Source organism: Ranitomeya imitator, chromosome 8 (assembly GCF_032444005.1).
Source record: "Ranitomeya imitator isolate aRanImi1 chromosome 8, aRanImi1.pri, whole genome shotgun sequence".
Classification (NCBI taxonomy): Eukaryota; Metazoa; Chordata; class Amphibia; order Anura; family Dendrobatidae; genus Ranitomeya; species Ranitomeya imitator.
This window is the reverse complement of record NC_091289.1, coordinates 173,616,360-173,641,711: the sequence shown is the minus strand read 5'-3', so window position 1 is coordinate 173,641,711 and position 25,352 is coordinate 173,616,360. Positions and strand designations below refer to the sequence as shown.

Here is a 25,352-nt window from a genome sequence, read left to right as displayed (position 1 = left end):
CCCCAGGTAATGAGGCTTGGATGCCCGGCCATTGCCAGCCTTCTTCTGAGAAGAGGAGCCGACCCCAACTTGCAGGACAGCAGTGGCTTCTCTGTCCTCCATGACACGGCCAGGGCTGGCTTTCAGGACACTCTGCAGATCCTTCTGGACTTTCATGCTGATGTCAACCTGCAGGACAAAGATGGCAACATTGCCCTGCACCTGGCAGCCAAGGAGGGTCACCTGCACATGGTTCAGTACTTGGTCCTGCACACTGACACCGTTGTGACCCACAGGAACAGGAATGGAGACACACCCTGTGATTTGGCTAGGATGTACAACAGGGAGCAAGTGGTGGTGTGGCTCCAGGGTAATGCCAGGGGCCAAGCTGGAGATGGGTAGTGATGCCAAGTAGGAGATGAGCAGCCAAGCAGAAGTCAGCCTGCAAATAAGAAGGGAATGAAATAGCAATATTGGCTCCTTCCAATATTATTATGGACTTCAAAGACATTATATGAAGCTAATAACTCTTGACTTGTTGGGAAGCTATAGGCATCTGCTGGCTGGATGGTGACTGATGTGTGGGAGAATCAGTGTCAACCAGTAAGGACCTGCTCATCCAGTTTGCTTTGATACAATATTACTGTGATTTTATTTTTAAAGGGGAGATGGACATTATAAAATGTAGCACTTAGTACACCACTCCCAGGACTCAGACTGCTGGATGAAGGATTACCCTATTACTGGGCCTATTTTATCTATTTCCTGAATATATGTGCTCATTTCATGATCAATGTCCATGTAGACCCCTGTATTGTTGGAGTCCCCTCCTCACCAGTATGTTTGGTTTGTTGCCCCCTTTCCTTGCATGTACCTGCCCTGCTCTTTAGACAAACAGTGATGAAGACATTGTCACACTGGGCAGAGACAGAACTGGCATCAGTTACAAGGTTGCACTTATTCATTGTCTGCAAATACCAGTCTGTATAAAGGCACAGAGACTGTTTTGTTATATCATCCAGGCCTCTGGTGAAGAAATGGTTAAACCCTGCTGCAGCACCCTTCCTCCCCAAAATCGACTCCCCTGCTCCTCTCTGTGCAGACTGGCAGCCATTCTATTTCGCACCGACCCTTGTACTTTTATCCTTTTATTATCACGACCCCATCATCATCATCCTCATCATCCTCATCCTCCCCAGTATGTGGAATGTATGTACATTGTATGCGCTGTATGTTTAGCTGGAAGTAAATCACCTTGGTACAATGATCGGAATAGCAGTGTTCTCTTTGTTCAGCTCCATTATTCCTGGAATTAAATGAATTTAATTCCTTACTTTTCTTTCCCTTATTTTAATATTTGTTTATTTTGTCTCATATTCAGGCTTATTAATATTTTAATTGTTTCAATGTAATGTAATGTAATTATTTCCACACATTTTTTTCCTTAACGTTATATACGGTAATGTTTAAGAATGAGTATTGTAAAGAAAAGAGGTAAGTTCCACTTTAAATTCTAGCTACAATTACACAGAGACAGATATAGCAGAGCTTAGATTGTCATGTGGCATTGTGAGATCAGGTTTCCCGTTCTGCCCTAAAAACTTATCAAAGTGTAGAAGGATAAATGTTTTATTACATCTAATCATTTCATTATGCCATGATAATATTCAATTATTTAAAAACTAATTAGATAATAACAATAACTGATATTCCTGTGCCAGTTTTACAACAAACAATATATTTCCGAAATTATTTTTTCTACTACAATTTATTATTATTATTATTATTATTATTATTATTATTATTATTATTATTATTAACAATAATAATAATAATAAATACACATCCCATCAATTGTCATTTGAAAATAATTTATATTTAATGAAAACTAATTACAGGACTAAATATAGTGACTTTATTTATTTATTGCTGCTCGTATAGGAATAATGTAGTGCTTTATTGTATACAGACGGTGACATTTCATATATATATTGTGACACAACAATGAGTAGTGCCTAATGACATGACAAAATCAGCTCTGCATTATCTATCTATCTATCTATCTATTATCTATCATCTGTCTTTCTATTATCTATAATCTATCTATTATCTATCTATCTATTATCTATCTATCTATCTATCTATCTATCTATCTATCTATCTATCTATCTATCCATTATCTATCTATCTATCTATCTATCAATCTATTATCTATCATCTATCTATTATCTATCATCTGTCTATCTATTATCTATAATCTATCTATTATCTATCTATCTATTATCTATCTATCTATCTATCCATTATCTATCATCTATCTATCTATCTATCTATCTATCTATCTATCTATCTATCTATCTATCTATTATCTATCATCTATCTATTATCTATCTATCTATCTATCTATCTATCTATCTATCTATCTATCATCTATCTATTATCTATCTATCTATTATCTATTATCTATCTACAAACTCACATACAACTATATCCAATTCTTAGATCGTTATGTGATCTGCCTGGTAGTATCTAAAGAAAACAATTCAATGGGAAATCGATTACCTATAGACTCATGTATTTACACCAAACATTAATTCTCGTGCACCTCCACATATACAAATGGAGAATCTGCCTATAAATAAAGTAGAGAAATGTCAACAAGAACTATAGAAAGCAAAGTGGTTTATAAATGACTGTGACTATGACAAGAGGTAAGATGACAGCAAACAAAACACTAGAATCGTGTCTGCTGTGAAATGGTGTATGATAATCAAGTAGTTATATGAGCAATCACTGTACATCCAGAACGCTGATAATATTACACGTTCATGCTATCTCTCTCTCTCTCTCTCTATCTATCCATTATCTATTTTAATGTGTCTATATATAACATATGTATATATGTATATCTATATGTATGTGTATTATATATATATACACATATATATATATACACATATGTCTGTATATATAAACGTAAATGAGAATGTATATATGTGTGTGTGTGTATATATATATAAATTATATGTGAATATATATATATATATATATATATATATATCACACACACACAGATATTATGTCTCTCTGTACACACACACACACACACACACACACACTTGCATGTGTGTGTATACATATATATATATATAAATTATATGTGAATATATATACATACGTATTTATATGTCTATATATATATATTTTACACACACAGATATGAATATGTCTCTGGACACACACACACACACACACACACACACACACACACACACACACACACACACACACACACACACACACTGTTTGCATATAGTTACATTATCGTGATAAAATATATGCTCTATAGTGGATGACATTATTTCAGTGTATTTGGTGCACATAGCAATTTGCAGAGGAGAAGTCCTGGCACACACATTCCCAACACATCTGTCACTCTTATTTGCTGGCACACGATCTATACCATTAATATTACAGTGTGATCATTATGGGAGAAACTATAATACTTTAAGTGTGTCACTACATAATGATCCTTCATCCTTCTCTGCAGCTCTACACGAGCATACATGGTTTATATCTGAGCATATTACAGTCATTTGTTATCAGCTGACTATTCACTCCAGAGCTGACAATCTACTGAATTGCTTCTTGCAAGGGATACTCACTTCGGGTCATATAACAAATACAATAATGTGATGCACATAGGGAAACAATATATCATTAATGTATATGTCGGATATAGGAGACGTGGAAAGCCAGTTTGCTAAGTAATAGTGCAAAACACACAATAAAACAACTTTAGGCCCCCGATATAATGATAAAAGTATATACAAGCACTAAGACATGAAGAATGACAGTGTTATTATATACAAATAACGGTCCTGGAGATATATAAAGGAATATATCTGCAATATAACAGATAAGGGACTACTGTATAGTAATATAAGCCAAGCAGGTAAGAACACACTGTATGGAATATTCAGACATGTATGATGATACTATGCAAGTACAAAAGCTTGTAGACATTCACATAAGGAAGCACCGTGCGCTAAATAGTCATATTTACCTTTATAAGTCATAAACAGGCATAAAAAAATAGATGTATACACATCTAAAGTACATGAACACATATATAATGGAAAAAAGGACTGCTAAAGAATATATGATCTATGCAGACAATGACATTTACATTTTATAGAGATATTGATAAACTGAACAGTAATTACATATCTATGAAGGACTACTGTAAACTAGGAAAAAATGCACTGGTGTATAATATTAAAATATATGGAATAGAAAACGTATTATTATTATTTTTATTATTTTGACAAAGGTTGAATGTAAGGGACATTCAATGTAAAGGACAATGATAATAATAATATATTGAAAGGGTTGACTGTAAGGGACATAATAAGTATCTTAAAGGGCTGTTGTACACATGATACTTATAAGGGTCCTTTTAAAATGTGTAACATATTCTCTGGAAGGTATAACATGATTATATTTCCTTACTAAAATAGCATTTTTCAGAATATAACTCCTGATCTGATCGTTCGATTAGATTATAGTTGTTATTATAACATTGGTTTTCGATTGGAATAAATATTTATATCTAAAAAACGAAGTGAGACTGCTGTATAATAACAATACACATACAAGGACATAATTGACCAATTTATTATGACATCCACATACATATATAATACACAGTATCATAAAAAGCTTTTGGGATTGCCGTATAATATAGATAGATACATACATACATAATGTAGATGTGTATAATAATGCACACAAGTACCCTAGTAAAACTTTATATCAATATGACTCAAACAGTCTGCATTATCATCATATACATGCAGGGACATTATGTGCTACTACAGATGCTGCAGTGCAACAATGCCCTTGTAACAATAAGCAACTCCTGCATAATAACATACAGAAAGAAAAAATAGGACTGCTGTATTTAAATGTACACTGTATAACAAATATATGGAATAAAAGAGGCATAATAGGTATTGTACAAAAACAGATAGGAAGACATAAAGACTGCTATATAATCATGTGCTATGTACAAACAGAAGAGACTAAACATAAAGATACTGCTGCACAAAAACATCATGTACATAGAACTACTGCATATAGATATATATGGGGAAATAAGGGACAGCTTATAATATACGTGTATAACAATAAGTTTATCATATAAATGCATAATAATGTACATGATTTATATAAAGATACAAACGTCTGCATAATAATAATAATAAAAATATACTTATAGAGACATAAGTGACTGCAGCATAATATTAATATACATATAGAGTAAGAAAGGACTGTTGTATACTATAATATACATAGGGAGACATAAAGGACTTCTGCATAATATATATAATTATTATTAGACTACAGTCCATCATAAATTATCATTATTATTATAATACTTATACTGAAGTCCCCAATTATATTATTAATAAAAATAATAACAACAATAACAATAATAATAATATTGTGCAGACCCCCTATGTATATTATGCTGCAGTCCCATATATATATATATATATATATATATATATATATATATATATATATATATATATATATATATATATATATATATGTGTGTGTGCGTGTGCGTGTGTGTGTGTATGTATATATATATATATATATATATATATATACCAAGGACTGCAATTTAATAAAAACCTATATATAAGGAGACATCATAAGGGACTGCAATATATTAATAACATACATAGAGGGACACCAGGGACTGCATACTAATTGTATTATTATTAGTATTAAAAGAATTAAGGACTGAAGTATAGTAAGCATTATAATAATAATTTAGGATGGATTGTTGTCTAATAATAATTACATAAATCTGGAGACAAAAGGGACTAATATAATGATAATATTCATATAGAGTCAGAAGGGATTGCAGTATAATAAAATACATATGGATGATAATAATAAACATAGGGAGATATAGGTGACTGTAGTAGAGTACAAATATACATGTAGAGACCTAAAGGATTGCAATATAATAATTAACATACATATGGAGACATAAGGGACGGCAGCATAATATTACTATAAGTATGGACACATAAGGGACTGCAGTATATAATATACATATGGAGACATAAGGGGCTGCAGTATAATAATATACATATGGATACATAAGGGACTGCAGTATAATAATATATATGGAGACATAAGGGACTGCAGTATAATAATATACATATGGATACATAAGGGGCTGCAGTATAATAATATACATATGGAGACATAAGGGACTGCAGTATAATAATATACATATGGATACATAAGGGGCTGCAGTGTAATAATATACATGAGGAGACATAAGGGACTGCAGTATAATAATATACATATGGAGACATAAGGGACTGCAGTATAATAATATATATATGGAGACATAAGGGACTGCAGTATAATAATATACATATGGAGACATAAGGGACTGCAGTATAATAATATACATATGGAGACATAAGGGACTGCAGTATAATAATATATATATGGAGACATAAGGGACTGCAGTATAAAAATATACATGAGGAGACATAAGGGACTGCAGTATAATAATATATATGGAGACATAAGGGACTGCAGTATAATAATATACATATGGAGATATAAGGGACTGCAGTATAATAATATACATATGGAGATATAAGGGACTGCAGTATAATAATATACATATGGAGACATAAGGGACTCTAGTATAAAAATATCCATATGGAGACATAAGGGACTGCAGTATAATAATATACATATGGAGACATAAGGGACTGCAGTATAATAATATACATATGGAGACATAAGGGACTGCAGTATAATAATATACATATGGAGACATAAGGGACTGCAGTATAATAATATACATATGGAGACATAAGGGACTGCAGTATAATAATATACATATGGAGACATAAGGGACTGCAGTATAATAATATACATATGGAGACATAAGGGACTGCAGTATAATAATATACATATGGATACATAAGGGGCTGCAGTATAATAATATATATATGGAGACATAAGGGACTGCAGTATAATAATATACATATGGAGACATAAGGGACTGCAGTATAATAATATACATATGGAGACATAAGGGACTGCAGTATAATAATATATATATATGGAGACATAAGGGACTGCAGTATAATGATATACATGAGGAGACATAAGGGACTGCAGTATAATAATATACATATGGAGACATAAGGGACTGCAGTATAATAATATACATATGGAGACATAAGGGACTGCAGTATAATAATATATATATGGAGATATAAGGGACTGCAGTATAATAATATACATATGGAGACATAAGGGACTTCAGTATAATAATATACATATGGAGACATAAGGGACTGCAGTATAATAATATACATATGGAGACATAAGGGACTGCAGTATAATAATATACATATGGAGACATAAGGGACTGCAGTATAATAATATACATAAAGAGACATAAGGGACTGCAGTATAATAATATACATATGGAGACATAAGGGACTGCAGTATAATAATATACATATGGAGACATAAGGGACTGCAGTATAATAATATACATATGGAGACATAAGGGACTGCAGTATAATAAGGCAGCATAAGGGACTGCAGTATAATAATATACATATGGAGACATAAGGGACTACAGTATAATAATATACATATGGAAATATAAGGGACTGCAGTATAATAATATACATATGGAGACATAAGGGACTACAGTATAATAATATACATATGGAAATATAAGGGACTGCAGTATAATAATATACATAAGGAGACATAAAGGACTGCAGTATAATAATATACATATGAAGACATAAGGGACTGCAGTATAATAATATACATATGGAGACATAAGGGACTGCAGTATAATAATATACATATGGAGACATAAGGGACTGCAGTATAATAATATACATATGGAGACATAAGGGACTGCAGTATAATAATATACATATGGAGACATAAGGGACTGCAGTGTAATAATATACATATGGAGACATAAGGGACTGCAGTGTAATAATATACATATGGAGACATAAGGGACTGCAGTATAACAATATACATAAGGAGACATAAGGGACTGCAGTATAATAATATACATATGGAGACATAAGGGACTGCAGTATAATAATATACATATGGAGACATAAGGGACTGCAGTATAATAATATACATATGGAGATATAAGGGACTGCAGTATAATAATATACATAAAGAGACATAAGGGACTGCAGTATAATAATATACATATGGAGACATAAGGGACTGCAGTATAATAATATACATATGGAGACATAAGGGACTGCAGTATAATAATATACATATGGAGACATAAGGGACTGCAGTATAATAATATACATATGGAAACATAAGGGACTGCAGTATAATAATAAATATATGGAGACATAAGGGACTGCAGTATAATAATATACATATGGAGACATAAGGGACTGCAGTATAATAATATACATATGGATACATAAGGGGCTGCAGTATAATAATATACATATGGAGACATAAGGGACTGCAGTATAATAATATACATATGGAAACATAAGGGACTGCAGTATAATAATATACATATGGAGACATAAGGGGCTGCAGTATAATAATATACATATGGAGACATAAGGGACTGCAGTATAATAATATACATATGGAGACATAAGGGACTGCAGTATAATAATATACATATGGAAACATAAGGGACTGCAGTATAATAATATACATATGGAAACATAAGGGACTGCAGTATAATAATATATATATGGAGACATAAGGGACTGCAGTATAATAATATACATATGGAGACATAAGGGACTGCAGTATAATAATATACATATGGAGACATAAGGGACTGCAGTATAATAATATACATATGGAAACATAAGGGACTGCAGTATAATAATATACATATGGAGACATAAGGGGCTGCAGTATAATAATATACATATGGAGACATAAGGGACTGCAGTATAATAATATACATATGGAGACATAAGGGACTGCAGTATAATAATATACATATGGAAACATAAGGGACTGCAGTATAATAATATACATATGGAAACATAAGGGACTGCAGTATAATAATATACATATGGAAACATAAGGGACTGCAGTATAATAATATACATATGGAAACATAAGGGACTGCAGTATAATAATATACATATGGAGACATAAGGGGCTGCAGTATAATAATATACATATGGAGACATAAGGGACTGCAGTATAATAATATACATATGGAGACATAAGGGACTGCAGTATAATAATATACATATGGAAACATAAGGGACTGCAGTATAATAATATACATATGGAAACATAAGGGACTGCAGTATAATAATATATATATGGAGACATAAGGGACTGCAGTATAATAATATACATATGGAGACATAAGGGACTGCAGTATAATAATATACATATGGAGACATAAGGGACTGCAGTATAATAATATACATATGGAAACATAAGGGACTGCAGTATAATAATATACATATGGAGACATAAGGGGCTGCAGTATAATAATATACATATGGAGACATAAGGGACTGCAGTATAATAATATACATATGGAGACATAAGGGACTGCAGTATAATAATATACATATGGAAACATAAGGGACTGCAGTATAATAATATACATATGGAAACATAAGGGACTGCAGTATAATAATATACATATGGAAACATAAGGGACTGCAGTATAATAATATACATATGGAAACATAAGGGACTGCAGTATAATAATATACATATGGAGACATAAGGGGCTGCAGTATAATAATATACATATGGAGACATAAGGGACTGCAGTATAATAATATACATATGGAGACATAAGGGACTGCAGTATAATAATATACATATGGAAACATAAGGGACTGCAGTATAATAATATATATATGGAGACATAAGGGACTGCAGTATAATAATATACATATGGAGACATAAGGGACTGCAGTATAATAATATACATATGGAGACATAGGGGACTGCATTATAATAATATACATGAGACATAAGGGACTGCAGTACAATAATATACATATGGATACATAAGGGGCTGCAGTATAATAATATACATATGGAGACATAAGGGACTGCAGTATAATAATATACATGAGACATAAGGGACTGCAGTATAATAATATACATATGGAGACATAAGGGACTGCAGTATAATAATATACATATGGAAACATAAGGGACTGCAGTATAATAATATACATATGGAGACATAAGGGACTGCAGTATAATAATATACATATGGAAACATAAGGGACTGCAGTATAATAATATATATATGGAGACATAAGGGACTGCACTATAATAATATACATATGGAGACATTGGGGACCTCAGTATAATAATATACATATGGAGACATAAGGGACCGCAGTATAATAATATACATATGGAGACATAAGGGACTGCAGTATAATAATATACATATGGAGACATAAGGGACTGCAGTATAATAATATACATATGGAGACATAAGGGACTGCAGTATAATAATATACATATGGAGACATAAGGGACAGCAGTATAATAATATATATATGGAGACATAAGGGACTGCAGTATAATAATATACATATGGAGACATAAGGGACTGCAGTATAATAATATACATATGGAGACATAAGGGACCTCAGTATAATAATATACATATGGAGACATAAGGGACCGCAGTATAATAATATACATATGGAGACATAAGGGACTGCAGTATAATAATATACATATGGAGACATAAGGGACTGCAGTATAATAATATACATAAGGAGACATAAGGGACTGCAGTATAATAATATACATAAGGAGACATAAGGGACTGCAGTATAATAATATACATATGGAGACATAAGGGACTGCAGTATAATAATATACATAAAGAGACATAAGGGACTGCAGTATAATAATATATATGGAGACATAAGGGACTGCAGTATAATAATATATATGGAGACATAAGGGACTGCAGTATAATAATATACATATGGAGACATAAGGGACTGCAGTATAATAATATACATATGGAGACATAAGGGACTGCAGTATAATAATATACATATGGAGACATAAGGGACTGTAGTATAATAATATACATATGGAGACATAAGGGACTACAGTATAATAATATACATATGGAGACATAAGGGACTGTAGTATAATAATATACATATGGAGACATAAGGGACTGCAGTATAATAATATACATATGGAGACATAAGGGACTGCAGTATAATAATATACATATGGAGACATAAGGGACTGCAGTATAATAATATACATATGGAGACATAAGGGACTGTAGTATAATAATATACATATGGAGACATAAGGGACTGTAGTATAATAATATACATATGGAGACATAAGGGACTGCAGTATAATAATATACATATGGAGACATAAGGGACTGTAGTATAATAATAAACATATGGAAACATAAGGGACTGCAGTATAATAATATACATATGGAGACATAAGGGACTGCAGTATAATAATATACATATGGAAACATAAGGGACTGCAGTATAATAATAATATACATATGGAGACATAAGGGACTGTAGTATAATAATATACATATGGAGACATAAGGGACTGCAGTATAATAATAATATACATATGGAGACATAAGGGACTGTAGTATAATAATATACATATGGAGACATAAGGGACTGCAGTATAATAATATACATATGGAGACATAAGGGACTGTAGTATAATAATAAACATATGGAAACATAAGGGACTGCAGTATAATAATATACATATGGAGACATAAGGGGCTGCAGTATAATAATATATATATGGAGACATAAGGGACTGCAGTATAATAATATACATATGGAGACATAAGGGACCTCAGTATAATAATATACATATGGAGACATAAGGGACTGCAGTATAATAATATACATATGGAGACATAAGGGACTGCAGTATAATAATATACATATGGAGACATAAGGGACTGTAGTATAATAATAAACATATGGAAACATAAGGGACTGTAGTATAATAATATACATATGGAGACATAAGGGACTGCAGTATAATAATATACATATGGAGACATAAGGGACTGTAGTATAATAATAAACATATGGAGACATAAGGGACTGTAGTATAATAATAAACATATGGAAACATAAGGGACTGTAGTATAATAATATACATATGGAGACATAAGGGACTGCAGTATAATAATATACATATGGAGACATAAGGGACTGTAGTATAATAATATACATATGGAGACATAAGGGACTGCAGTATAATAATATACATATGGAAACATAAGGGACTGCAGTATAATAATATACATATGGAGACATAAGGGACTGCAGTATAATAATATACATATGGAGACATAAGGGGCTGCAGTATAATAATATACATATGGAGACATAAGGGGCTGCAGTATAATAATATACATATGGAGACATAAGGGACTGTAGTATAATAATATACATATGGAGACATAAGGGACTGCAGTATAATAATATACATATGGAGACATAAGGGACTGTAGTATAATAATAAACATATGGAAACATAAGGGACTGCAGTATAATAATTATTATTATTATTGCAAAAAGATACAATCCACCTTCTGTTCCTTCTGTGGGCGCCCTGGCACAGCAGGGGGCATCTTGCTCCTGGCTCTGGCGCTGCAGATTGGACCGGACCCAGTAGCTCAGAACCGTTAGCAGTTTCTGCAGTTTCGTGTTTCTTGTTTTCTCTCTTCCTGTCCAAACGTATTTGAAATTTCCGCGCCTCTTGTGACAGATCCTCCTTGTGCTGAGAGCTGCTGCCCATCCTCACAGCCTGACCCTGCCCGTCCTCACAGCCTGACCCTGCCCGTCCTCACAGCCTGACCCTGCCCGTCCTCACAGCCTGACCCTGCCCGTCCTCACAGCCTGACCCTGCCCGTCCTCACAGCCTGACCCTGCCCGTCCTCACAGCCTGACCCTGCCCGTCCTCACAGCCTGACCCTGCCCGTCCTCACAGCCTGACCCTGCCCGTCCTCACAGCCTGACCCTGCCCGTCCTCACAGCCTGACCCTGCCCGTCCTCACAGCCTGACCCTGCCCGTCCTCACAGCCTGACCCTGCCTGTCCTCACAGCCTGACCCTGCCCGTCCTCACAGCCCGACCCCGGCCGTCCTCACAGCCTGACCCTGCCCGTCCTCACAGCCTGACCCTGCCCGTCCTCACAGCCCGACCCCGGCCGTCCTCACAGCCTGACCCTGCCCGTCCTCACAGCCTGACCCTGCCCGTCCTCACAGCCTGACCCTGCCCGTCCTCACAGCCCGACCCTGCCCGTCCTCACAGCCTGACCCCGGCCGGTTCTCACAGCCCGACCCTGCCCGTCCTCACAGCCCGACCCTGCCCGTCCTCACAGCCTGACCCTGCCGGTTCTCACAGCCCGACCCTGCCCGTCCTCACAGCCCGACCCTGCCTGTCCTCACAGCCTGACCCCGGCCGTCCTCACAGCCTGAACTTGCCCCTCCTTAGAGCCTGACCTTACTAGTTCTCACAGGCTGACTCTACCAGTCCTCACAGCCCGACCCTGCCTGTCCTCACAGCCTGAACTTGCCCCTCCTTAGAGCCTGACCCTGCCGGTCCTCACAGCCCGACCCTGCCCGTCCTCACAGCTTGACCCTGCCCGTCTTCACAGCCTGACCCTGCTGGTCCTGACAGCCTGACCCTGCCGGTCCTCATAGCCTGACCCTACCCATCCTCACAGCCTGACCCTGCTCGTCCTCACAGCCTGAATGCCCGTTTTCACAGCCTGACCCTACCCATCCTCACAGCCTGACCCTGCCCGTCCTCACAGCCTGACCCTGCCGGTCCTCACAGCCTGACCCTGCCCGTCCTCACAGCCTGACCCTACCCATCCTCACAGCCTGACCCTGCCCGTCCTCACAGCCTGACCCTACCGGTCCTCACATCCTGACCCTGCCCGTCCTCACAGCCTGACCCTACCCATCCTCACAGCCTGACCCTACCCATCCTCACAGCCTGACCCTGCCCGTCCTCACAGCCTGACCCTACCGGTCCTCACATCCTGACCCTGCCCGTCCTCACAGCCTGACCCTACCCATCCTCACAGCCTGACCCTGGCCGTCCTTTCTGCCATCAGCTCCCACCCTCACCCTTCTCTCCATCCCGGCATCTCTCCTATATTGCAGGCCCCCCGCTATAGGACCCCTGTATATTTCTATACCATCGGCATATGGTGCCATGCCCATCTCCAGCGCCGCTGCCTCCTGCTCGGTCTCCCCGTCCCAGGGCTGGCACCAGATGCCCCTGGTTTTAACCTCTTCCATCCCGGATCCTGCTCCCATGTAGCCCTGTGTCCCGGTGCTTCCTCTTGCAGCCCCCGAGCCCGGATCTGGCTGTAGCTGAGCCCCAGGCAGGCGGCTGGTGATGCTCAGAAGGTTCTGCCCAGTTTGGATCGTGCAGAACATACGGGACATCGGCTGCAGAGCTCTGACACTTCCTGATTGCAACCATGACTGTAAGGGGCAGTGCTGCAGAGAGATGGTGACAGGAGAGGTGCAAAGCCTGAGGGCATAGATCGCACACCAACATATCAGTATGAAGGCCGAAGACGAGATGCCACTGCCAACTGGGCACAGACAGACCGCATGCAGGACACAGGCTGCAGAGAGGGCACTGCCAGGCTCCATGCATGGCACAGACTGTGCACAGTGACAGCACACAGGCTGAGACAGAGAGCAGGCTGACTACATGGAGGGGACACACTGTGCACAGTGACAGCACACAGGCTGAGACAGAGAGCAGGCTGACTACATGCAGGGGACACACTGTGCACAGTGACAGCACACAGGCTGAGACAGAGAGCAGGCTGACTACATGCAGGGGACAGACTGTGCACAGTGACAGCACACAGACCACAGGCTGAGACAGAGAGCAGACTGACTACATGCAGGGGACAGACTGTGCACAGTGACAGCACACAGGCTGAGACAGAGAGCAGACTGACTACATGCAGGGGACAGACTGTGCACAGTGACAGCACACAGGCTGAGACAGAGAGCAGACTGACTGCATGCAGGGGACAGGCTGTGCACAGTGACAGCACACAGGCTGAGACAGAGAGCAGACTGACTACATGCAGGGGACAGCCATGAGGCCATGACAGATGGGGTATAGAATAATGTATAAATGGTTCATACTGCGGAGCCAGGGTCAGGACACTCAGTGCAGCAGCATTAGTAGCAGGAGTCAGACATATTAGTAGCAGGAGTCAGACATTAGTAGCAGGAGTCAGACATATTAGTAGCAGGAGTCAGACATATTAGTAGCAGGAGTCAGACATATTAGTAGCAGGGCATATTGTTAGTTGCAGGTAGGGTTGAGCGACTTTTACTTTTTTAGGGTCGAGTTGGGTTTCGCGAAACCCGACTATCTCAAAAGTCGAGTCGAGTGAAATCGGCCGATTATGGCGAAAAGTCGGGAATCGACCGAAACACGAAACCCAATGCAAAGTCAATGGGTATTTTTTTTTTTCTCTCTCTCTCTCTCTCTCTCTCTCTCTCTCTCTCTCTCTCTCTCTCTCTCTCTCTCTCTCTCTCTCTCTCTCTCAACAGAAAAGCTGGTGTTACACATTGCAAATCGTTACAGCGCACAAGCGACAAGATGGCGATAGGCGTCCACGCCCCTAAGACCTATGTCATCACTCTGCCCACGCTCCTTCATTGGCTGAAAAAATGGCGCCAAGCGCGTCATACACAACACCATTTTTTGTTGCGAAGATCGCCGACTGCATGGCCGATCCCACACTAGGGTCGGGTTTCATGAAACCCGACTTTGCCAAAAGTCGGCGACTTTTGAATTTGTCCGATACGTTTCGCTCAAGCCTAGTTGCAGGGTATATTAGTAGCAGGACATATGCAACAAGCAGAGAGAACAGACTCCAGTGCCACTAAACAGGGCACAGACCTGCTGCATTAGGGTGTAACCTTCAGTGCCATTACAGTGGGGGCAGAGACTGGAGGGCTATTAGGGTATGTGCACACATTGCGGATTCGTTTGCGGATTTTTCCACGTGGATTCTGCAGAAAATTACCTGTGTTTTACCTGTGGATTCCCTGAGGGTTTATTGCAGATTTAGTGCGGATTTCGCCTGCGGTCTTACGCCTGCGGATTCCTATAATGGATTAGGTGTAAAACGCTGCGGAATCTGCACAAAGAATTGACACGCTGCGGAAAATAAGTTTCTACATGGAATTTTCTGCAGCATGTGCACTGCGGATTAGGTTTTCCATAGGTTTACATGATACTGTACAACACATGGAAAACTGCTGCGGATCCGCAACGTGTGCACATACCTTTACACACAGGATATAAATGGAAAGCATTAGGCTATGAGCACATGTTGCAGATTATTTGCGTTTTTTAGCGTTTTTGCGCTATAAAAATGCTATAAAACCACAAATAATCTGCATACATTAAGCATCCCATCATTTATAATGGAATCCGCAATTTTTGTGCACATGATGTGCGTTTTTCCGCACTAAAAACGCATTGCGGAAAAATAATGAACATGTTCATTAATTTTGCTTTTTTTTTGCAGATTTCCCACTGTCTAATGCTTTGGGAAATGTCCGGAAAAAAACGCGCAAAAAAACACATGCGGATTTCTTGTGGAAATCTGGCAGAAATGTCCGGATTTCCACAGGAATTTTCTGCATGAATTCCTGAACGTGTGCACATAGCCTAAAGGGCAGAAATTCCAAGCCAAGGCCACATAGGTCACAGATTTCCTAAAAGCATGGCACAGGCTACGGAGCCCTTAGGGAACGTGCCCATGATCCGGAATAGCAGCTTTTTGGATTCGGCTCACCTGCGCTGCGTCCAAAACGCTGCGTTCTATATTAGAAGCACAATGGAAGGGATTTCTAGAAATCTGATGCCCGCTGTGCTTCTGTTTGATGATGTGTAAACTCACCTGCGGTGCCGGGTTCTGAGCTCTGTCAGGGTATGTGCCCATGATCACGATTTGCTGTGGTTTTGACTCTCCGTATTTATGCAGTATCAAAACGCCACGTCCAGATGTTACAGCATAGTGGAGGGGATTTTAGAAATCCAATGTCCACTCTGCGTGTATGTACACCTGCAGATAACCTGACAGCAGTGTGCTGCAGAGCATTGTTTTGGGGGTGCAAATCCCTTGGCAGTACATTATAGCTACTTTCACCACCAACACACACAACTCCAAAAATCCCTGCTCTTACAGCCTCGACTGCTATCAATAATGTTATTAATGGTGCTCTGAGGAATGCACTTGGGCAAATCATCAGGATCTGCTGCAGTAGTAAAAGACACAGTAGTGACACCTAGATAATATATGTGGCAAGTATAAAATTATAACCAAAATTTTTAATATAATCAATAGGTCACCACATGTGCCAATGCAGCGCCCCAGAGTCCTGGTCGCTGCAGTAATGTCGCTCTGCCACTAAGGGGAGTGATGTTATGTCTGATTGCACTAAAGGAGTTCACCTGACCAGGTATCACAGCACACATTACACTTCACACCCCGGCCACTAGGGGGAGCAAAAGGCACTATGTATTAGGCCACTTCTCACACTGGTAAAACTAATAATAATAATCTTTATATAGCGCTAACATATTCCGCAGCGCTTTACAGTTTGCACACATTATCATCGCTGTCCCTGTTGGGGCTCACAATCTAAATTCCCTATCAGTATGTCTTTGGAATGTGGGAGGAAACTGGAGTGCCCGGAGGAAACCCACGCAAACACGGAGAGAACATACAAACTCTTTGCAGATGTTGTCCTTAGTGGGGACTCCAGGACTCCAGCGCTGCAAGGCTGCTGTGCTAACCACTGCACCACCGTGCTGCCCTAACTAGGGGTTGGATAGGAAGTTAGTTCAGAACGCAGCCTGGGAGAGCTCCAGGGAGGACCTGTCAGGGGTGGGTTCCTGACAGGGTCCTAGCAGAACGAATAGAAGCAACGGAACCATGCCTGCACTACCTTGCGGCGGTATCCTAAGAAAGGACACGAAGAGAAGGATATTGTGGAAAGTGAGAAACGAGATCAAGCACAAAGGAGAGCCAGTAGGAGTCGTGCCTCAAGAACGGCAACTTCCTACTGAGGCGCGTAGCCGATGACCGGAACACCGAGGAAGTAACTGACTCTATGCCTTACTTCAAATACCGCAGGACAGTTAATTATAGGTTGGCTGTCTACCGTACATCACCTAAGCAGACATAGGGGGCAAGCATGGAGAGGGGCGTCTCTAGGGTCCCAGAATAGCTCCGAGCCTTCCCGTCAAACGGGTGCGTCCTATCCAGATAACTTGGGGGACGAAGAGAGAGAGAGAGAAAGAGAAAGAACGAGAACAGAAGTTGTGAGGGCTATCCCGAATGCTCAGCAGGGAAGAACTACAACACACAGGCGCTAGTGGTAGGCACTGATTTCCACCTGCAAAGGGAACTCTGGATGTGCCTTCGGACCGGCCGGTCTCAGACAGCCCTGTTAACAGTGCTCTGGATTGAAGATCCCGAAGTCTTCAGTAAAAGGTAAAGAGACTGCAACCTTGTGTCCTCGTTATTAACTGCGCCTCACACCATCACAACCTACACTATGGGGAAGCCCTGGGGATATACTTCACCTGCAGGAAGGTATACCATCTAGCTGCCATTCCATCACCCCAGTGGACCCCAAGCAGCGTCGGTCACCCTGACCGAACACCACAGGTGGCGTCACGAACCCTTGACAAACTACCTTCACCCCTTTCATTGGATGCCCCTTAGCAGGGTCACGGACCGGGTCCAGCCACCGTGACAACCCCAGAATTGAGACAGAGAGGACTGGTACCGAGTAACCTGTGGCCCTGTGTCTGGGGGCGCTCCACCAAAGTTATAGTGGAAAACCACTAAAGAGAAGAAAAATGCTCCAAACACAAAAGCCGAACCAATGAGAAAGTGACAGGGAATAATTATAGTAAAATCAGTTTTTATTTAGTAGCAGTAGTGACAAACATTTAAAATATAAAGTAAAAATATAAAGTAAAAATATAAATAGATATAGTCCAAATGTGCACAAATCAAGCTGCAAATAATAGGGCAAGGCAAATTCCAATTATGTGTCAAAGAGATGAGAGGGCAATCTATCACTTATGCTAACCAGGGGCTAATATTAAAACGATAAAAAATTGAGTGTGCTGTCAGTATATAAAATTGCAACAGTATCTCAAAAAATCGTAGTGAGAATATACCAAAAAAAGTGCTATGTGCAATAAGCCAGTTGCCACCAGAGAAACATATAGTGCAAAATTTACAAGCGAGAAAAAAAATAATAAAAAAAAGTGCTATGTGCAATCGCAATAGATATGCCAATTACTTACAATGGATCAGGGGAATATTCCCAGGCTGCCAGCGGCAAGATAATGTGCACCCCGACGCGCGTTTCGGTCACTCAGTCCTCAGGGGGTGCAGGCAGCTCTCTTGGCAGTTGTCAGCCAATGACGTCCCTGATATGTTCGATGGGAGACAAGTCTGGAGACGCTGCAGGTAATGGTGGCACGTTTAGGCCACGCAGGCTGCTCACAGTAGCATTAGCAATATGCAGCCTGGCATTCACGTGTTGAAAAATGGCTGCTGGAAGACTTTGGAGAAATGGCCGCACCACTGATTCAACCACCAAATCAATGTAACGCCGAGCAGTTAGTTTACCTGGAATGAAGAATGGAGAGGTCCGACTACTATACATTATTCCACCCCACCTGGGAGTAGGACCAGTGTAATGTTCCCTCATGAAGGCCACTTCATGGCCCACGTTGTTTCGAGGCCAATGTCCTGCTATCATTGCATCCAAGACGAAGACAGAACGCATCTTTGAAGAGCATAGACCCCCATTCCAGTCTCCATTTCCATTTTGTTTTGCACCATGATAGCCTTTAAGAGCTGCGGCATGAGGTCAATGGAACAACTGAAGCTGGACGTCTGGCTCGGAGCCCAGTGTTGTGCAAATGTCTTCTGATGTTGCATGGTAGCATAATGTATGGAAGTTGGACTTTTCTAGGCTTTTTTCCAGGTATACATGCAGATCGGCGTTACAATGATTTGGTTGTGGAACCAATGGTGCGGCCATTATTCAAAGTGTCACAGGAGAAGTTTTTCAATGTGACGATGCCAGGGTGCCTGTTGGTTGTACTAGTGTGAGCAGCTTGTGTGGCCTAAATGTGTGAGCATGGCTGCGGTGTCTCCAATCAAGCACATCAGGGGAACGTCATTGGTCAACAATTGCAGAGGAAGCTGCCAGCAGTCGATCTTGATGACTTGCCCAAGTACAGAACACTAGTCAAACAACCATCAATATTGACCTGATAGCATCTGTGTAAGTGCAGTGATTTCTGTGCGTGGCGCTCAAAGTCGGCAATGAATAAATCAAGATATTTGGAAAATATTGCATGATTAACATGTCTATCGATCCTGTGATTCCCAGAATTCCTTGACTCCTCCTTCCTGGAATTTCAGTTTGATTTATAATAATATAATAATAATAATAATTTTTATTTATATAGCACCAACATATTCCGCAGCACTTCACATTATAGAGGGGACTTAGATTTATTATCTATGTATGTATTGTTATATATTTTATATTATTCCTTTTACAATGATAATTTAAAAATAAAAATGCGTATATATTTATGTTATTATTGCCTTCGATATTAGTTACTATAGCTGTTTTGCATAGATAATGGTGATATTTGTGATATACTAACATGCAGAGGATATTATATTGTTTGAAATGTTAATCAAGGGCTTAACTTAGCATTCATAGAATAATCACTGACTCATCTGTTTAAGTGCCAGAGAGTCCTGTACTGGAAACTGACTTTGCACAAAACCAGATTTTATCAGTCTTCTATCAGTCTTTTAGATAGCAGTAATCTGATAATTAAAGATTTCAGCGATTTATTTTATTTTACTATTTCCTAGCCAGTAAATGTCTAATTGAACTATTAGGCAGTGTTCACATTTCATTGACTGCCTATTCATAACACTTTGATGGCTCTGACACAGACACTGACTTCACTGAGACAATCTGCGTCAAAATATGAAACACAGGACTCCATTTAACCCAGTTTCCGATGGTGTTCAACTTTTTCTCAGACACAACTTAGTCTACTGAACGGGCAACTAAACACTACATTATTACTAGTATAATACTATCATGGGTTTACCACGACAGAGAGCAGCCAGAAGACCGCAGCATCTGATTTCTCCTACTCTTGCACTGTCAGTTGAGAGCTCCTGGAAGCTTTCCTGCATTAAGGCTCTCAGCTGTCCATTGTTAGTCACTCCTATCTCTAATATAATCTAGGTCCTGGCTAGCACTCATTGTCAGAGCTAGCTTGTGCTGCATGGTTAGGAGATGGTGGTTTGTGGTTGACGTTTGAGGAAGTGTTTGGTGGATTTCTCTGAGACTGTTGCTAGGTTTTGGGTGTGTACAAATTCCTCCCCTTCTTTGTTTTTTTCACCATCTTCCTCTCTCTGGTGTATACCTCTGTTGTTTCTGTGAGTATATTTGTATCATTGGTATTTTCCTTTATCCCTGTTCGTATTACCTTGTTAGTCTGGTAGGTGTATTACGGTGCACTACTACTCCCCTATTCCCTGGGTCTAAGAAGGGTACAGAGTGAGGGTGGATTCAAGAGCTAAGGCAAGGTACATGGCACCAACGTCTTCACCATCAAAAGTAATCAGGGGAACAAGGCGAGATAGGACACCCCTAGCATTTTGTACAGAGAAGAAGCCCATGGTCCCGGGACACTCGACAACAGAGTCGTGACAGATACGTTTGTGAGCAATCAAAAATAGCCAATTACAAAAGGTTCAATATGAATCTTTTATTATGATTTTAGGATGTAAACTCCAATTATTAATAGGAAATAAAAATCCTGAAATGTCTGGTATATGAGACCTCCCATATCAATGACCATCACAGAACCAACCCATAACAGTGATCATAATATATTATCTACTAACAAATGTACTATGTACTATATAACATGTTGTTTTATCAGTTATAGCCATTAGAGGACACACATGTTGCATATGTTTGTATATATCTTAAAGGGAATCTGTCACCAAGTTTTTACTACCAAATATGAGAGCAGCACAATGTAGGGACAGAGATCCTGATTCCAGCGATGTGTCACTTACAGAGCTGCTTAGTGTTTTTATAAAATTATTGTTTTATCAGGAAAAGATTAGCAATACAGGACTACTTGCCTGCTGCCAGATAGTCCAGCCACACTCCCACCACTGATTGGCTGCTTTTGGCGGGGGCGGGGTTATGCAGGCTTAGCATTAAGAAAACTGCTAAATCTGCAGCAGAGAAAACAGATTTTAATCAAAACTACAGCAAACAGCCCAGTAAGTGGGACATCACTGGAATCAGGGTATCTGCCCCTACATCATGCTTCTCACAGATGGGGTATAAAAAAAACCTGCTGATAGATTTGTTTTAAAGGAGCCATCTCATAACATTTTATAACCTATTCACAGGATAGAAAATAAATGTGTGAACGCCCTGGTGTTCTGGCTGCTGAGAGGCTTGCGGAGATTACATAAGATCACTACTATTCCATTTATTATCTACCTTGAAAATATATATTTTTTAACTGTGATATGAAGCAACCCCTTAAAGGAAATGTGTCTTTAAAAATGATGTATATATATTTTTTAAACATTTTTGATGATTTTTTATTTTATTTTAAATTTGACTACCTATATATATATATATATATATATATATATATATATATATATATATATATATATATATATATATATTTATATATATATATATATATATATATAAAATCACATTCACTACTTTTTAAAAAATAAATAAATAAATAGAAAGGAGGTAAGAAAATGTTTTAAAAAAGTTGAGGCCACTTCAATCAATGTTACTACTAGTCCCACACCTGTCGAATAAAAAAAAACAACAATATTGCCCAATACCAGAAAAAAAAATGAAAATAACATAAAATTTATGTCTCACGGATCATGAAAAGCAGATGCAACAATTATTTGATTTTTATTTTTTTTTACAGATCTTTAAACCGCATGTATGAAAAAACACAAAAATGTGCCTGGTCAGGACTGGGGGTGATGACCTGGTCTTGAACTGGTTAACTCTGGTTCACATTGGTTAGTTCTGATTTTCCAGGGAAAACACTATCAGGCCAGTCTCACACGTCCAGATAATTCCGGTACCGGAAAAATCGGTATCAGAATTATCCGTGTGCTCACGTGGCACATCAGTGTGGCACACGTGCGGCATCCATGTGTCGCCCGTGTGCCGACTGGGTACCACATGCACTGTGCAGGAGACAGAGCTACAGTTAAGCGCTGTCCCCTGCATCTGGTGCTGAAGCCGCCATTCATTTCTTCTCTCCAGCAGCGTTCGCTGGAGAGAAGATATGAAAAATCTTTTTTTTTTGTGGTGTTTAAAAAAAAGATCTCTGTCCCCAACCCCCTCCCACCCCCTGTGCGCACCCCCCCCGGTGTTAATAAAATACTTACCCGGCTCCCTCGCTGCTTCTTCTCCTCGCCGCAGCTTCTCCTGTATGAGCGGTCACGTGGTGCCGCCCATTACAGTGATGAATATGCAGCTCCACCCCTATGGGAGGGGGTTGGGGACAGGGATCTTTTTTTAAACACCACAAAAAAAAAAAGATTTTTCATATCTTCTCTCCAGCGAACGCTGCTGGAGAGAAGAAATGAATGGCGGCTTCAGCACCAGATGCAGGGGACAGCGCTTACTGTAGCGCTGTCTCCTGCACGGCACACGGACTGCACACGGACAACATCCGTGTGCGGTACGTGTTTTACACGGACCCATTGACTTTAATGGGTCCGTGTAATACGTGCGCTCCCACGAACACTGACATGTCTCCCGTGTTTTCCAAACGGACACACGGTCCGTGAAAACACGCTGACATGTGCAGAGACACATTGATTTTAATGTGTCTACGTGAGTCAGTGTCTCCGGTACGTGAGGAAACTGTCACCTCACGTACCGGAGCCACTGACGTGTGAAACCGGCCTCAGGCTGTGTGCACACGTTCCGGATTTTTTTTTTTTTTTTTGCTATAAAAACACAATAAAACCGTGAAAAAAAAACCGCATCCATTAAGCATCCTATAAATAGAATGCAATCCACAATTTTTGTGCATATGTTATGTTTTTTTTCTGTGAAAAAAACGCATCGCCGAAAAAAACGCAGCATGTTCATTAATTTTGCTGATTTTACTCGGATTTCCCGCTATTTAATGCATTGGGAAGCTCCGGAAAAAAAACGCGAAAAATCCGCACAAAAACGCACAAAAAAACGAGATAAAAACGCATGCGGATTTCCAGCGGAAAAAGTCCGATTTTGTTCAGGAAATTTCTGCAAATAATCCTGACGTGTGCACATAGCCTCAATGTTGCTTTCTTTGATCAATTGAGCCTTCTCTGACACCCTCCAATTATCGTGGCTGAGCTCTGTCCCCCCAATCGGTGCCACTTGGCGCCTCTAGTACTGTGCACCCCTCTATATACCGCAGTCCATAGTCTGCAATAGTTGGGGTTTTACTTGTCACCACGATTACACATTTATGTATCTCTATTCTGACTTTTAGTTTCTTTTTTTCTAGTCGTTTCTCATCTCACCTCTGCAATCTTAACACATATGAGTTGTTCAATGCATGACAAAATCAGAAATGATTAATCCTTGTTATTGTTTTTTTAGGACAACCCTCCTTTTTTTGTGTTTTAGGCCCTATAAGAGGAAATACAGCACCCAGCCATGCTTTCTCCATAGACTGACATTGGTTGCAGTTTGGGTTGTGATGAGGAGCTGAAGTACGAGCTCTAGAACCGTATAGCAATGCATCAGGACCGCTGCTCGGAAATCGGACTGGTGTCCCGTCATCTCATCCGGAACAAAACATCTCCACTAATGTATCCACAGCAAACACTTGTAAATGACAGTATAACCTACAAAGATGCTTGTCATACCAAACCCTACAATATACCAGCCCTCATGAGTTAGCATTGTAAACACATTTCTGTGTTATAATGGATGTAAGTGCCGCCATTTACAAGTGTTTGCAGATAAAACATGGCACAGTTGTAGCTGCCACCTTCTTTCCATCTTTCTATACTGGAAGTATTATGAAACGGAAGAGTCTAAGAGTAACAATTGCTAAGCCATGAAGCGGCACA

The 25,352-nt window shown here is 39.4% G+C and overlaps 1 protein-coding gene across 1 annotated transcript in view; it reads left to right on the top strand.

Annotated features, from left to right (window-relative positions):
- Window positions 1-1,246, top strand: part of CDKN2C (cyclin dependent kinase inhibitor 2C) — a 7,357-nt gene extending 6,111 nt beyond the window's left edge. The window contains exon 2 of the mRNA XM_069737930.1: window positions 7-1,246. Coding sequence (XP_069594031.1) covers window positions 7-381 — 375 coding nt within the window. The 3' untranslated portion in view covers window positions 382-1,246. The remainder of the gene's footprint in view (window positions 1-6) is intronic.
- The last annotated feature ends 24,106 nt before the right edge of the window (window positions 1,247-25,352 follow it).